Raw genomic sequence first — 16318 nt, 5'->3', positions numbered from 1 at the left:
GGCAACGACCCGATTCTTGACCGGGATCATTCCCGGACATCGGCAGACGTGACATGGTGAGGCCCACATAAGTGCCAAACCATGCAGTGCGTCAGTTTGAATCCTATACTAGGTGGAACTCTTCGTGTAAATCGGTCATGTGACGATTTCATTCATCAAGTCCGGCAGAATTATATGGTCGTATTTGTTGTATCTTGCATGGAAGCCGCAAGGCAATCGGTCGGGTTGTTGTATATGCCGACCGTAGAGCGCTAGGCCTTCGTATATGCAAAATGCTGAGAGGGGGGGGGGAACAGTTCAAGGAACGCATCCTTAGCGGCCGTCCTGCGAGCCATCTGGGCCTGACTGGCCGGAGGTTCTTTGTCTGTTGTTCAGCCACTCGACAGAGGCATCCTGTCGTGAAGCTGGGGTCTTCTGGTCTTCCAAGCGGCCGTTGGTGGTGTTCCGAGGGAAAAGGTTGTTCAGCTCGGCTGCAAGGGCGGATGCGGTGTAGGTACGGAGCTCCTTCTCCTCCCGTTCGTCCTCCTTCATCAGGCGTCGCTGGTCCGTCTTGGACAGATTCTCGCGGCGCTTCTTCCGAATTTCGTGGATACACCAAACTAGAACCTCCTCGGGTACACGGTTCCGTGGAGCGCCATGCCTCGTCGGGCTTCGAACATATCGTCTGGTGACATCCGTAGCTCCGTCAATCGAGAAAGCAACGCAGTATGAGATCTTGCGGCCCCAACCTATGACATCCTGCGTTAGCATCCCTCCTATGCGTCGGTACAATGAAGCACATACCCTCAGTGTAGAGACGGGGCTGGTCCCATGCCTCTTCGCAAGCGTCAACGTGAATCCAACGCTTCTGGTGGTCGGAATAGACCTCAGTCCAGACATGATCCTCAGCATTCCACACCCAACGAACACGGCCTCCGAGGGCTCTGCAGAACATGCTGAAGCAGTTGGCCCACTCGCCTGCACGTCCCCGCCTCGTCTGCAGCAACTGCCATACGTCTGAGTACCGGGGGAAGCGCTCATAAGCGCCGCAGCTGGGTTCCGAGCATCGGTAGAGTTCGACTCGAGTGCCGCCCCGTGCGGTTTCATCGGGCGTAGGAGGAGTCATGCCTTGTGCAATTGTAGGCATGGAACAGCGAGTACAAGGGGGGTTGTTGACGAATTGAAAGAAGGAACGTTTGAACCATCTGGTGCCCGATATCAGTAAATTGTCAATGCTGTCACTTCTCTGGATAAACGTCAAGCATACCTTAACAACGCCCGAATGACACAATCTTGATACCCCCATTCTGGTCGTTCCCCTACACTAGCTGCCTGGGCCTGCAAAATTTGACTCTCCTCCTCTGCTTCAGCATACAATCGATCGAGAGGAATGTGGGAGAGCGCCTCATCGAGGAGACCTGGATTTTCGTATTTGGTTGGTGTCACGGAGAGAACGTGGAGGAGGTTGCGAAATTTGAGGGAGACTGGATCTTGAGGAGGAGCAGGGACGATTGGTAAGCTGCGAAGTAGGGGTGACTGTGACGATGTTTGCGGAGGCATTTGGTGGGCCGGGTACTGAGGTGCGGTCGGGGGCGGCGGTGGTGGTGCTCGCGAGGGATGAGGAGGAGGGTAGAGGCCGGGAGAGGGTGATTGCGTGCGAGATTGCGATCGGGCTTGTTCTTGAAGTTGATTAAATCGCTTGTTGCGCATCAATTGTTCAAAGGCATTTGTAAGTTCGCCGGCATCGAAGTTCTCAGGATTCGTCGCCTGGTTGTAATGGTGGTGTCTTCCGTCTGCCATGGTTGTGGGTGGTAGGGGCAGGGTCAATGACACCAGCGGCGGCAGTAAGGCGTATAGATCTCCAGGGTGACCGAACTCGATTCCCAATTCCAGCTGAGGTATTTCGGACAATGGATCCGAGTCGTTTGCAGAACAATGAAGCTGTTTGACAGGAGACGGGGCTCAAGGGTTGATTGTCGAAAGAAAAGAATCGGTCAGTCAAGTCGGCCGACCAGGATGATGATGGTCGCACAGCCCAGCCAGGCGGTCGCCACGCTTGGCGCTGAAGTCAAGGTAACCGCCACGACTATGAAGGAGGAGACGTAGGAGCAACGAAGATGAACCTGAAGCCAGTCGACAATGGGCCACAGGTTAAGTGAAACAGAAGTGAAGAGTAGGTTGAAGGACGTGGCTCCGAGAACGACCGAAAGGGTAAGGCGAAGATTGGGAGGGGAGAGGGAGGAAAGGGAAGGGAGTCCGAAAGGGGAGCGAAGAGGGAAGAAAGGAAGGAGGGAAAGAAACGAGAGAGAGAAGCGGTTAGAGTTAAGTTAAGAAGGTGGATAAAACTACAATGTGAGGAGTCCACCAAAAGGTGAGGACGACGACGACGACGATGATGAGGAGGAAGAATGGGGAAGAAAGAAAGAGTTGTAGTAGGGTAGTGGTGGTTGTGGTGGTTGTGGTGGTGGAAGAAGAAGAGAGAAGGACCAGACCAAACGCAGTATTGGATGGGGCAGTCTACGACAGCACGACAGGCACTTCAGAAGAAACTCTGTGTAAGAAGAGTGCGCAGTGACTTTGAGTGCCAGCTGCAGTGGTGACTGACTGACTGACTGACTAACTGACTGATTGACTGGACCCGTACTGGGGGTGTATAGCGTGGTTGGATAAGAAGTAGCTTAGTAGAAAATGGATTATTTGGGTTAAAGGGCCATTTTTTCCATTTTTTCTTCAATCCACGCCAGCAGCGAGGGCGAAGCGTCGTCAGCCTTGAGCTCCTCGCCCCAATCAGGGCCCCGCGCCAGCACCGCAAGCCGCGTGTGTCCCGCCCCGAAACAGTTAACTGAACCATGGCCAAGACCCTCTTTGCTTCCGTCCGCATCTTCTTGGAGGGTTGGCAATACTGCCACGCATCCTCATCCTAGGGAAGTGTATGCTCTCAGTGCAAGTTATTCTCCCTTTGCTACCATTACCCCCTGTGGCAATAAGCCCTTGGCAACAACCACTCCCACTGCCACCCTTCCTCCCCTAATATTACCTACCCCTACCAGTCGTCCTCTCGTCGCAGCAACAGCAGCAGCAGCAGCAGCAGCAGCAGCAGCAGCGCTGAAGCCATCGCCATCCTTTGGTTGATTGTCAATACGTTTACGGAGTGCTTGCGAAATTGGATGTCTTGGCTCCACTCATTGCTTGCGATGCCTCCATCGCATGGCACATTGGCAACAATTTAGTCTTTTGATGGGGTGCAAAACCACTTGCTGATGCTTCTTTCCCAAAGCTTGGCTCTCTGTTCGCTTCTCCATGACTAGAAAGGAAGAGGGATTTTCCCTTCTTCACAAGACACGTCCACGCAAGCCTCCGATCACTGCTATATCTTGGATTCCGAAGGGCTTCATCATCGTCCTTGAGCGGCGAGACAACTGAAATGATTGTATGAGTAGCCATAGGAGTATCTGAAATTTCTTTTCTCGTCTCGTCGGCGCGTCTGAACAAAATCTCCTAACAAGGCAATCCTCGAGCGCGACCGACCGCACTCCGGGTCCGCGCTATGGAGGATCTCGTTCGACGTCAGCTTGTCCGTCTTACGCGGCTCTCTGACCAACAGGCTAAAAAATGTCACCATCGGTCACTCTGTCATGCTTAGTGACCGTGCACAATGCACGTAGTGTCCACCTCATCTCCAGGCTACCGGATCGGCGATTTCTTTCTCTTCTTGCCCTCATCGTCTCTTGCTCCCAGAACGCACTTTCAAAGCTTCAAGTAAGGGCATTTCGGAGAAAATGTCCACTTAACCGAAAGAGCTTCATCGATCTCCCTCCCCAACTAGGCAATCCTCCATCGCGGCTTCAACCGCATAGCCTTACGAGTATACTGGACCCATAGTCGGAATTGCACCCACTCAGACTATTTCCTCCGCTGACGAAGCAGTGGATATCCCACCGGAAGTAAGAGATCGGGCTTCCTTGCTGGAAAAGAGTAACGATTCTGGGCAAATAGGACGAGATGCGAAGATAATCTAACAGGCTAACGAATTCAACGTAGGAAGCAAGGTGACTATTTGCTAAATAACTGAGGTCTTTTGCTGAACGGGGTCCCGAAACGGCAATATCCAACTTCCAAACTCCTGGTCAGTCTCCGCTAGGTGCGTCCGACATAATATCTAGTGCAGAGGATCCAGGTCGTCAATCCATGATGCCTCCTATAAGGACCAACCACCATGCTCGCCGGGATAGACTTAAGCCGGCCGATGGTCATGGTGATCCTGATCAATGAATTGAGGTCGAGGCCCTCTCCTCTATACCTTACATACCTTCATAGACCCCTAAGTCCGAGTTCCGACATGCATTGCGAAGCCCATGCAGGTTTTCTTGAGTCCGACCGACTCGAAACGGGCCCTGTTGCTCTGGTCAAAATCCTGATGATTGCCCACGGGTTCACCAGGCGACGAATCCTACGTATGCCATGTGATACACACACAATGACTATCAGGGTTGATCGTACGTATACATATGTGTACCAGACCCCGTCACCGGGAAAGCGCCTCTCGTGAGTGCGCGCTGCACAGATAAGACGTGCACCATATGCAGCGCAAGCACTACGCGGCACCTGCAATATTGCAACAGTTATCTCCACTGACGGACAGACAGGATTTTCATGTACACGACGCAAGACGTTGATAAGTTGATAGACATCCGTCTCGCCACCTCCTCCTTTCCTTGCCAGAGAAGACCCTGGGGTGAACAAGACCTTTGCATCATGATTGACATGGAACATCCAGGGAACACGGCGAAGCCCAATTTCCCCGGAGAGAGAGAGAGAGAGAGAGAGAGAGAGAGAGAGAGAGAGAAGCTGAGTAACATGGTCGCACGGCCCGACCAAGCCGACAGCCGTACAGACCGACACATTGAAGGTGCAGGAACCCCTCCAGACTTTCATGCCTCAGCCTCCCTTGCTCTTTTCCCTTTACCCTTTTCTGTGGGCCAACTCGATTTGGAAGCAATTTCAAACCGCCCGGCGTTACATGATTGCGGCATCCTTCCTAATCGGGACGGCATGGTGGCGGAGACGCGCAAGCGTCCGTCTTGGCATAGCACAAGATCTGGCTGGAGGTTCGAGGGAACTTTGGGAGCCTGAAGCCTTGAGGGAAGACCCCATCCCACTAAACCCCTTCCGTGAGCCTCTCCCAAGGTGCCTGTCAACCACAAATCTGCCCTAGACCCTGGCGGGGCCTGGCCAAGGGGAAGGTTAAAACGAATGGGAGAACTTGGCCCTTCAATTGAGAATTCTGTTGGTGAAATGACTCGCAATCCCATAAGAACCGGGGAAGGGAAAAAAAAAAAGAGGTGTCGAGATCTGGCCATCCTCTGCTTCTTCGAATTTTTGACTTTTGGTGGTCCCTGACCCTGCCATCCATGAAGGAAGGGGGTAGATCCCTCTCCGGAGTAGGTTAGAAGTGTCTCTCATGCCGAATGCCAATGGTTCAACAGCACCAGAAAGCAGAAGAGAGACCTTGAGTAGGTGTCCATGGCGGCCAGACCCTGGAAGCAAATTGGCTGGGGGGCGGCGAATATTTCCCCTGATCAGAAAGCATCGCATCATCCGTGACCATAAGTTGACTTCCTTTTCATTCTGGAGTAGGTAATTTGTCTGGGCCTGTTTTGGGCTTTTATGAGACCCTAAACCTTGTACCCTATTCTTCTATTTTCTTTCGACCTTGTAGCAAGATCAAGCGACAGCCAACTGATGAGTTATCTGTACAATTGATGACTTCCAAATTCTTTTTGTCTCTTCATTCTGTCCATATTGAAGTAGATATATGTATATCAATTTGTAGAGTATGTCCGTTGCTAATATTAGCGACAACGCGTGATCACGAACGGATCAGAGAGGAGAAAACGGGATCTTCAACGGGACTAGTTCCAACCTCCTCCTCATCCTCCAAGTCTCCCCTTCAAGAATTAAGCTTGGCTTTTTCTTTTTTTTTTTTTTTGGCCATGATCACGGAGTAGCAATTACGTATGTCCTGGTTAGTCATCACCCCCGGGGCCGATCACGAGAATTGATGAAACTTTGAGGACCCTTTTTTTCTCTGCGAAGCTGAAAGCACGGGGTCGGGTTCGTTCCCGGTGCTAAAGAGACAGAACCTTCGGAATTACCTTGTTTGGATGATTCCGAGTTTTGTTTCTTGTCTACTCATAAGGTATGAGTAACTATATGGAGGAGTCAAGTTTTCCTCTTCCAATCCTCAGCTACAATAACTACATGTCTTTGCGAAAAGGTTCCCCGGTAAATGCGCACTGTAATGCTTTACTCCGTCGATGAGTTTCTCTTTCAAATAGATTGCCGATGGATATCTTCTTATCTAAAACCCAGCATGTTAAATAAATATCTACCATCGCGCTACTACTGCACAAAACAAAACCCACGAGGATATCTATCTTAAAGTGTGCATGTAACCGCAGTCCAGTCAGTGCAAGCAAGTTCTAGACCTTCCCTCCGGGCCCCAATTCCTTGTCTGATGGCGTGGGGGACCTACGAGTATGTGTAGAACTCATACGATCCGAAAGCCCGTCCTGATAACCCGTTGTTCGGGCGATATGTCATCGTGAAGTCATGGGTGAGTGCGTTACTAAACGATTATGGGCTTAGTTCACTCGTATTAAGCAGTAACCTTACATGGTTCTTGTTGATTCTACCTATATGTACTCCGTACTACTTGTTAGGTTATAGTAATAGGAAGGCGTGTGGTATCATCAACGGAATGGTTGTGTAATATCCTTGTGGCAGATAATCTAGTACTGTTTGTTTCGGACGGCGCTTGATTGAGCTTGAGCTTGATTGCTGATCTACCTACCTATGTGGGGGTCGGTGAAGTGGGTTTGGATGTGAAGGCGGGGGGGCAAGGGCAAGGGCAAGGGTCAGGGCAGGGGGGCGAGATTAGATGTACTCGTACATTGTAATGTGTTGACGTGGATGGATGACGTATTTGTTGGAGGGAAGGGTAGTCCCTGATTCCGCGATAAGAGTTTACATACTCATCTAGACAGAAGGGATAGGCATCTACACAGTGGACGTGGAAGATCCAATTTTTTGTTTGGTGGACTTGATCTGTTGATTAAGCATTTGTACTCTTACTCATACCTGAGGTCGGTGGCTTGCCACATGGTGTTCCAGATACATCATTATTCCTCAGTTCCAATATTCCTGTCCTATATTCAATGCTATATCATGTGCTTTGCAAAGGTGAGGGCTGTTGCTGCTAAATCTATCAAACATAATCGTGAAATGCTCACTCGTGCGCCGGAGTCGTACCAAATTGAACTGCATGCCCAAGGGTTGACCGAAGAAGACAAAGAAAAAGGGAAGATAGGCCAATAGACAGTAGATCATTCATCAAGAAGCATCCGTGTTTGCAGTCGAGCACTTGGACAATTCGGCGACGAAAGACTTGCCCCAGAATGCACTACATCAGTGTGAAACCACAGTTAGTAATCTGGTCTGGGTTTCCTCCATGCGTGGCGCGGGAATGGCAAGGGAGTGGATGAAGAGGACAGGGCGGGAGGATCGTCTCCATGTTTGAAGAAAGGGAGGGAGGGAGGGGGCCACGTAAGCTTACCTCGTGTACTTGGTAATGTACTTGTAGAGCTTCTCAAACTTCTGCGCACGCAGATCGTCGGTCATCGAGACCGCTTCGTGGTATGCGTTGGCCAGCTCCTCCGTGTTCCACGGGTTGACGACGATACTGCCGTTCAGACTCTGCGCGGCACCCGCGAACTCGGAGAGAATCAACACGCCCTTGCGCTTCTGCTGGGTCGCGACATACTCGAACGAAACGAGATTCATTCCGTCGCGGGTCGACGACACCACACACGCGTCCGAGGCGGCGTACAGCGCGATGAGTTCGTCGAAGCTCACCGACTTGTGCATGAAGTGGATGGGCATGTAATCCACCGTTCCTGCGATTTTGTGGATTAGTACAGTTGCACTATCCAGACACGATCTATCACGGTCATGGGAACTTACCGAATTTGCCGTTGATTCTTCCCACTAGCTCGTTAACCACCGCGCGCAGGTTCTGGTATTCTTCGACATCCTGACGACTCGGGACGGCAACCTGCACCAGAACGACCTTGCCCACCCATTCCGGGTGCTGGGACAGGAAGACCTCCAAAGCGTGCAGCTTCTGGGGGATACCCTTGATATAGTCCAGGCGGTCGACACTGACCATCAGCTTGGTACCCTCAAACTTGCTTTCCAAGCTGGCGATCCGGTTCTGCACCTTGGGACTCTTGAGACCCTCGGTGAATTTGTCGGGATCAATGCCAATGGGGAATGCCCCGACGGCGACCGACCTGTCCTTGAATTCCACGCTGCTCGGAGTGGTGACCAATCCCCTACGGCGCCCGGTTAGCGTGCGACAGACGGGACCTCCGAGTGGGAGGCAAAATAATGGTGACCTACAGGATATGCGAGCAACAGCTCAAGAAATGACGCGCATAGTCGTAGGTGTGGAATCCGATCAAATCACACTGCAGCACGCCGCGCAAGAGTTGACTCCGCACGGGCAGGATGCGGTAAATCTCGCTACTGGGGAAGGGGGTATGCAGGAAGAATCCGATTCGGATGTTCTTCTTGCCCAACTCGTGAAGCTCCTCGCGGAGATATTCCGGTAGGAGCATGAGGTGGTAGTCGTGGACCCAAACCAAGTCCCCGTCGCGAGCCTCGCGCGCGATGGTCCGAGCGAAGAGCCGGTTCGCCTCACGATAGGCATCCCACGCCGCTTCGTCGAACACGATTTCACCGGGGTGATAGTGCAGCAGTGGCCAAAGAATAGAGTCTGACAGCTCACGTTAGCCATGGTGACCCATTGGAGGGGGGAAGTGGGAAGTGGGAAGTGGGAGGAGGGGCGCCTGTTGCCAGGTGCCATGTGGCTATCGCGGCAGCTGGGAAATATGCAGACGCATATCAGATGCGGGCAAAATGCCCAGGGAGGGGCAGAAGGAGCCGTAGGTAGCAGCAGCACCAGCAGCCGCCGCCGCAGCAACGGGAGCAACAGCAGCAGAAGAGGGGTAGGTTAAGACGCGGGGCGGGTGATTAGGGCAGCGACTCACTGGAGAAGCCATTGTAGTGACGATCCGCCAATTTGTCGTCCATGAAGACTGGTGTCGCATTGAACTCATCCGACAGTCGCGCAGTCACCGATTCAATCTCATCCTCAGGCACTTCCAGTCCGGGCCAGCCATACCACTGGAAAGTCGTCGCCTTGGAGAGTCCACTCAATCCTGTCACCAATCCTCCCGAGGACATGGAAAATTCATACTTCCCTCCTGCCGATCGTCGAATGGTGATCGGAATCCGATTAGAGACGATCAACAGGCGGGAATCGCCCTGTGAAGAATTGTCGCTGGCCATGACAGCTGACACTCAATGTGAATCAGGTAAATGAGAATTGAGGGTTGGAGAGAAGCTAGGAAAGCTAGGAGATGTTGTGCCCCGCTTTTCCTGTTTTTAATCGAATCTGGAGGGAGCTTGGATGGGAATGGGAAAAAGAAAAAAACAAGAGGGAGGTCAATTGGGGTCTAGCGATAGGAAGGAGAAATTGGAAGAGTAATATAATGCAATGGAGAGAGCAAGAGGGCGAGAGAGCAAGAGAGGGAGAGAGAGGGGAGAGGAGACGGAAGAAGAGGTGGTGATGATTTCCTGGCTTCGTATCGGTGAAGAGAGGGAGAAACGATCGGGGAAGTGGAAAGGGCAAAACCGAGATAAAGATCAGGAACAGGGCTTGGAAGAGGATTAGAGTGGTAATTTTGGTTTCCCTGGTGTACACACTACACAACAATCATGAAGAGCTCCACTTCTTCTTAAGTTATGGCTGGCAGAACAATAATAATAGTGTGTAGACTATTGTTGGGTTGGTTATTACTTCACCACCGCCTCATCAAGCCCCCCTCCATATGAGACTGAGTACTGTAGGGTTACCTAGTTACTAACTATCCCCCCCAATCATCTGCCCCTCCTCTCTTTCTTTCTCTCTTATTCTCTTATCAAGTACTTACCAGCATCTTCAACCCCCTTGTTGCGACCCATTCCTATTTTTCCCGTGCAATTCCTTCTTGCTGAACCAACCCTCGAATCCATGTGCAAAGGGTGCGACTGGTGAGTGGTAAGCAGTGGTGATGCCAACCTGGACCAAGATTGACCAAACCGGGCACGCGGTGGTGGTCGAACTGTCTCGAACCGTCGCCCAAACGCCGCGGGTGGATCAGTTGCGGATCCCACGGGAACCTCAACGTCATTGTTCTCATTGGCCTTTGCCGGTTTCTATACTTCCCTGGTCTCTTTGTTTCTTCCTCCAGCCCAAGCTAACTAGACTAAGGGATAGTCGAACTGATTATCTGCAGACCGTGCTGCAGGCAAGTTTTACTCCCCGTCTAGTGCCTCCTCTCCCGATCTAGCTAGATCGGTGGGATTCTTTGATATTCAATTGATGCTATGAGCTTGTGATCTGATAGTTTGCAATTGTGATGGCTGTTCTTGCCAGCCTTGAAACAAAAAAGAAAAAGAAAAAGAAAAAGGAGCACCAAGGAAAATAAAATCACTCAATGGGCTAGAATCTTCCTGGTTTTCCCCTCCCGGGCTTCCATTTCCCCTCTTTTGCTTTCGATTCTTTGCCCCTCCCCCTCCTTCTGCCTTCTTCTTGAGTGCCTCCGTGCACAGCTCATCTCTGCCCAAGGCCACCACACATAGACACATAAGCCAAAGAAGGAAATTGGAGAAAAACAGATACCAAGAAATGAAATGAAAATGGGGAAAAAAAAGACGAGGAAAAAACCTGCCCAAACCCCTCCTTCACGCACGAAAAGGCCAGAATGTTCCTGTCTAGTAGTTGATGCCTTGCATGTGCTCCGTTCCCCGCGGATTTTGACAGGTGCCCTGGTCCTGGGCCAATCAATAGCCATCAATCATGGACGTCACCACTGACTGCTTCTTCCTTCTGCGCATGGCTCGGGTGTCTAACTTACACTTACTCACACACACACACACTCTCTCTCTCGCGCATCCACCCGGGATTTTCAGGGTCATCCACTCTCTCTTCATTCATCCTCGTGTGACTTAAAGACCTATTCATTGTCCTCTTCCCTCGCTTCGATCCGTATTTCAACTCTATCCCCAGCAATCATTCCCTCCACCTCCACCTCCACTACCACTGCAGCCTTAAAACATCCCTAGGTCCGAGTCTTGTCGCTGCAGTCCAACCCTCCCTCCTAATTCTTTCCTTCCATCACGGACTCTTTGATTTGCTCCACTGCTCCACTATTACTTTTTTCAGCCTTCTGGCCCCGCTGATCCTGGATCTCTCCTTGTTGTCTACAAGTCTTCCATTTGGTGTCACAAAGACCTTCTAGAATACACCTCCTGCTTCAAGGCATACACACACTGTCGCAATGACGGTCTTCATTGCTTCACTGTACGTCAATGCCTTTCCCCTTCTCTACCTGGCCCGTTGTACTCTACTAACTTTGAATAGCTTCCTTCCTTACACTATCAACTTCCAAGCCACCGAGCTGAGATATGCTCGTCGCAAATCGTCCAGCAGCTCCTCTCATGGAGAAGGGAGGATTGTAGGACGCTTGGCCGATACCAATCGGAAACGCCATTCGAAAAGCATCAGTCTATACACACCAGGGGCAACCACTGAGGATGAGAAGATCTTCAAGCCATACATCTCCCGATCTGCGGGAGAGATCCCGGCGGCAGATGACCCCAACGGTCCCGGCCCTAGTGAGCCTCGCACGGTCTCTTGGGGCCAGAGCCGGAAGTTCAACCAGCCACGCTCCAAGGCTTCTTTATACCCGGAGCCATCCATCCTTAGTCGTCCTGAGATCGATGAACTAGACAACCCGCCGTATCTTGATGCTCCCTTGGATGCAATCAGCTCCGAGGAAGAGCATGGCAGCCCGCGGGCCCTTCTTTCCGAGATGGATTGGGTGGTCAAAGCAGCAGAGCAGGGCAATGGTGGCCTGCGCAATGCCATCAATGCTGCCGAAGAAGCCGGTATGCTGACAGACAAGATGTGGGTGGGGACCTTGGGCATGCCCACCGACTCGTTGAAGGACGAGACTCGGGCTAGTATCTCCGAGGCCCTCGAGGACGAGTTCGAGTCCTTGACAGTCTTCGTCAATGACAGCGAGTTTGAGGGCCATTACACTCACTTTTGCCGTGCCGTCCTCTGGCCTGCCTTCCACTATCAGATGCAAGAAAGTCCTCGACACACAGAGTATGATGATTATTCCTGGAAGCAGTATGTGAGGGTCAATGAGGCCTTTGCGGACAAGATTGCTGCCTACTGGCGTCCAGGGGATAGCATTTGGATCCATGACTATCACCTTCTGCTGCTCCCCTCCATGCTCCGCGAGAGACTACCGAATGCGGAGATCGGTTTCTTCATGCACACTGCCTTCCCCTCTTCTGAGATTTTCCGGTGCCTCAATGCCCGAGATGCGCTGCTTCATGGTCTATTGGGCGCCGATCTCGTCGGGTTCCAGACGGAGGAATATTGCTACCACTTCCTCCAGTCATGCATTCGTCTGCTCGGTTTGGAGGTGTCCGTCGATGGTGTCCAGCTGGAGAAGAGATTTGTCAATGTGAGAAACATGCCGATCGGAGTCGATCCGAAAGCTCTCGATCTACTCCGCAGGTCAACTGAGGTCAAGGACTGGATCGCCAATATCAGTTCCCGGTACAAGGGGAAGCACTTGATCGTTGCTCGAGACAGACTGGATGCTCCCGGCGGTATTAAACACAAGCTCATGGCATATGAGCTGTTCCTGAAGCAATACCCCAAGTGGAGAGACAAGGTATGTTGACATGCTTGACGTCTACTGAATGCAGAGACTAGGTTCTAACTCGAGCAGGTCGTCCTTGTCCAAATTGCTTCGGCCTCTGAACTGCCAGAGTTAGAGGCGCAAGTCTCGAAGATAGCCATGCGCATCAACTCAGTCTACTCGAGTTTGACTCATCAGCCACTGGTTTTCCTCCGCCAAGACATCAGTTACTCTCAGTTCTTGGCTCTCATGAGCGTGGCTGAGATCTTCATGGTCACTAGTCTGAGAGAAGGTATGAACCTCAGCAGTCACGATTATATCCACTGCCAAGATGGAATCTTGACCGGGCAGCGCCATGGCTCCCTCATTTTGAGTGAGTTTACTGGAAGTGCGTCGATCTTCAACGGTCACGAGCTCATGGTCAATCCATGGGATTACAAGGAGGTTGCCGACACAATCAACCAAGCCTTTGAGATGACCGCGGAGCAGAAACAGCGCAACTGGGAGTTCCTGCTAGAAAAAATGACTCCTCACACTGCCCTTGCCTGGTTCAACTCGTTCCAGGCCTCACTGACCAAAGCCCACAGCGCACAATTATCCCGTGAACTCAGCCAGGTAAAGCCTCTTCCGCTAAATGCCGTGAAAGACGCGTACGACGAGTCCACCGTACGACTGTTCTTCTTGGAGATTGAGGGCATAGTCGCCTCCAGCCATGGAGGGCCTGCTAACTTGGTGCCTCTGCTTCAGCGCTTACTCGAGGATCCAAGGAACTTGGTATATGTGACTAGCAGCAAGAGTCCTGAGCAGCTCGAGTTCCTGCTCGAGCCGCTCTCCACAAAAGTTGGAATCATTGCCGAGAACGGCTGTTTTGTACGACAAATTGGAAACTCCGACTGGGTGACACTTGTAGACATGGAGAAGGCCAAAGATTGGCGAAATGGCATTCGCAAGGTGATTCAATACTACCACGAACGAGTCGAAGGAAGTGAGATGGAGGAAGGCCGTTGCCTGCTGAATTTCTGGTATCACGACGCGCTTGACCCTGAGGCGGCCGCCCGCCAGGCTTCCGGCCTTGCCGATCAGATCAACGGCACTCGCGGCAGTGAAGCCATCCGCGTGGTCCTCACCGAGGGCGCAGTGAGTGTTGAACCTTTGGACATGACGAAAGCCAAAGCGGCCGATGCCGTCTTGCAGCATCTGGATCGGATCCCGGACTTTTTGTTTGTGGCAGGCGGAGCCCGCGGCGATGAAGCCCTGTTCCGGTGGGCGAATCGCCTTCAGACTGACGAGAAGAACCCCAGTGTCACCACTCTCACCGTGGGTACTCATGCCACAGAAGCACGAGCCGTTCCGCCCGAGGGGTTGGGCATTGTTGAAATTGTAGATGCGTTGGTCTTCTCTCTTCCCGAGGGTCACCTCGATGGGCATTCTGACGGCCTCGCCGCCGCCGACGCCCCAGCCCCAGTCCAGGCTGAACAAGGAGAGGACGAGCAGACAAACGGAGACGCTCCAGCCACCCCTCCTCCTGTCTCCAATGGGCATGATGCCAACGGGTACTCCACCCCTCCGATGTCTCCGACTCCGGACTGGCATCTCGTGGAACACTCGCCTACCTTGAATGGCGTGAATGGAGCGACGCACTCATTATAGCCTTGATACCTACTGATACGCAACCGCTTCGGAGAGCTCACTAACGTCTATCATTATGCTCCCGCCTACTTACCTCTTTTCACCTCTTCATGCAGCCTTCTTCTCTCCTATACCCTGATTCGGGGCACCCATTGTAGCACCTCCTTGACATGACGTTACGTGACCTAACGTGTGACATGACCTAAACATTACCCTCCACCCCCCTGTCACTACCACCAATATCCTTCTCGGTTGTCCTTTTCCCCCACCTCTTGTCTCTTTATATCATTCTTCTTGATCCGGGATGTGACATATCACGGCGAATGGACACACTCGATGATCATCATAAGATCTTTCACGATGTGATAATGTTGCTGGAATGGCTAGATTTCCAATTCACTAACTCTATTGACTTATTGACGAAGACTTGGGTAGTTGATACTTTAGTTTGTGATCATACAAATGATGATCTTTCATGACCTCGTACCCAGCCTATAGAGATCAAGATGTACAGATGGAATAGCCGTACAGATCGTCCACCAAAGTGCTCGACAGAATGATCCAATGAAGCCTGCACTCATGGAAACAAACCCCATATGACGACTGACCTCAGGGAAATGGTTTGGAACAACGACAGGCCGAATCCTATCACATCAGATATCGGACTGGTTTTCCTCTCCCCTCCCTCCCGCTTTCCCTCCCCAACCGCTCCACATTCAATAGATCGTGCAGATAGGATGTACATCCATACAAGTCCCGGACTTAGGTAGTCATCAGTCCACCGGCACCACCGCATAACCCAGCCCGACTCAGTCGCTTTACTTGGCCGCTGCTACAAACCACAACCGAAGACAAAAGACACTACTCATCCCGTTAACTATCTCTCTCTCTCTCTCTCTCTCTGTGTGTGTGTGTGTGTGTGTGTGGGTGTGCGTTTGTGTGAGTGCCCTTCGATCTAATCTGAATTTCTCTCTCTCTCGGGATGAAAGATGATGGATGGCCCATGCGGACAAGGATGTGTAAACTCCTGTTCCCCGTCATCGATGTATTCTATTCAGCCTAGGAAGGTACGTAGGTCGGAGGATGGGAATCACTCCCAGTGCGGCGGTGGGAGATACGCGGGTTGGTGGCCGCGCACACAGGTTGAGGGAAGGGTACTTAGTTGCAATTTGGGGAGTGATGTTCTTGCTGCCAGAGGTCCTGTCGAAGGTCGGGGCCGTGTTGACTTGACGGACAGATTCCCGGCCAATCCCCCGCGTTTGGTTGGCGCGTCAGGTCATCAGGTGTACAGCACAGCACAGCATGTCCGAGGGGGCGCGGGGATGGGTGGGGGTTAGGAGTTTGTTGTTGATTACCAAGTCAGAGATAGTACTGTATGTACATGTACATCGGCAGCTCAGGTGGTGTGTGCTTCAGGACTGGGGTTCTCAGCTGGGCAATGGAGAAAGAAGACTGGGGTTCAGAAGTATGAGTATTTACACACATTCGAGATGATGGATGATAACTAAGACTAATCGAAGGTCTGTTTGCGTGCGGGGGGTACTAGTACTAGATGATAACGATAGCAAGCAAAGAGGAGTAGGAGGAGGGTGGTGCGGAGGAAGATAGATAGTGGGGGGGGCAAAGATCGAATGAGGAGAGAGAGAAAGAGGGGCAACAATAACAAAAACAAGAATACCGTACAATAGTGGGAAAGGAACAATGATGCATGTATGCCTTGCCTTGTCTGACTGACTGAATGACTCAACTCAGAACTTCGAAACTCTACCGGAAATCCTTCCTAGTAAACAAACACTGTGGAAAATAGACAACTAGCTCATGGAAATGCGAATAGAAGAATGGGATGATGACACGTGAATTCATGAGTAACAGAGGGTGGATAGATA

General features: G+C 51.7%; 5 protein-coding genes across 5 annotated transcripts; 3 read left to right on the top strand and 2 right to left on the bottom strand.

Annotated features, from left to right (window-relative positions):
- Positions 1-283: 283 nt before the first annotated feature.
- Positions 284-1948, bottom strand: png1 (peptide-N4-(N-acetyl-beta-glucosaminyl)asparagine amidase). Its single transcript, XM_025666941.1, has 3 exons — positions 1247-1948; positions 784-1184; positions 284-728 (listed from the first exon to the last, which is right to left on the bottom strand). The coding sequence occupies exons 1-3, from the start codon at positions 1777-1779 to the stop codon at positions 313-315; spliced, it is 1350 nt and encodes a 449-aa protein (XP_025523219.1). The 5' UTR covers positions 1780-1948; the 3' UTR covers positions 284-312.
- Positions 1949-4456: 2508 nt separating this feature from the next.
- BO86DRAFT_383107 (uncharacterized protein) lies at positions 4457-5112 on the top strand (the record flags this gene model as incomplete). The annotated part of the gene is made up of 2 exons (XM_025670826.1): positions 4457-4524; positions 4626-5112. The coding sequence occupies 2 exons, from the start codon at positions 4457-4459 to the stop codon at positions 5110-5112; spliced, it is 555 nt and encodes a 184-aa protein (XP_025523218.1).
- Positions 5113-7087: 1975 nt separating this feature from the next.
- Positions 7088-7473, top strand: BO86DRAFT_224555 (uncharacterized protein). The gene has a single exon (XM_025666940.1). The coding sequence runs from the start codon at positions 7141-7143 to the stop codon at positions 7354-7356; it is 216 nt and encodes a 71-aa protein (XP_025523217.1). The 5' UTR covers positions 7088-7140; the 3' UTR covers positions 7357-7473.
- Positions 7133-9838, bottom strand: BO86DRAFT_392777 (glycosyltransferase family 20 protein). Its single transcript, XM_025672876.1, has 5 exons — positions 9090-9838; positions 8440-8815; positions 8002-8372; positions 7595-7934; positions 7133-7441 (listed from the first exon to the last, which is right to left on the bottom strand). The coding sequence occupies exons 1-5, from the start codon at positions 9388-9390 to the stop codon at positions 7372-7374; spliced, it is 1458 nt and encodes a 485-aa protein (XP_025523216.1). The 5' UTR covers positions 9391-9838; the 3' UTR covers positions 7133-7371.
- A 1157-nt stretch (positions 9839-10995) lies between these two features.
- BO86DRAFT_371055 (trehalose-6-phosphate synthase) lies at positions 10996-14877 on the top strand. The gene is made up of 3 exons (XM_025670305.1): positions 10996-11446; positions 11507-12836; positions 12894-14877. Exons 1-3 carry the CDS (start codon positions 11424-11426, stop codon positions 14451-14453), a joined length of 2913 nt encoding a protein of 970 aa, XP_025523215.1. The 5' UTR covers positions 10996-11423; the 3' UTR covers positions 14454-14877.
- The last annotated feature ends 1441 nt before the right edge of the window (positions 14878-16318 follow it).

This window comes from Aspergillus japonicus, assembly GCF_003184785.1.
Source record: "Aspergillus japonicus CBS 114.51 unplaced genomic scaffold BO86scaffold_76, whole genome shotgun sequence".
NCBI classification, from domain to species: domain Eukaryota; kingdom Fungi; phylum Ascomycota; class Eurotiomycetes; order Eurotiales; family Aspergillaceae; genus Aspergillus; species Aspergillus japonicus.
Note: the sequence above shows the minus strand (reverse complement) of the source record. Positions and strands in the feature narration are given on the sequence as shown.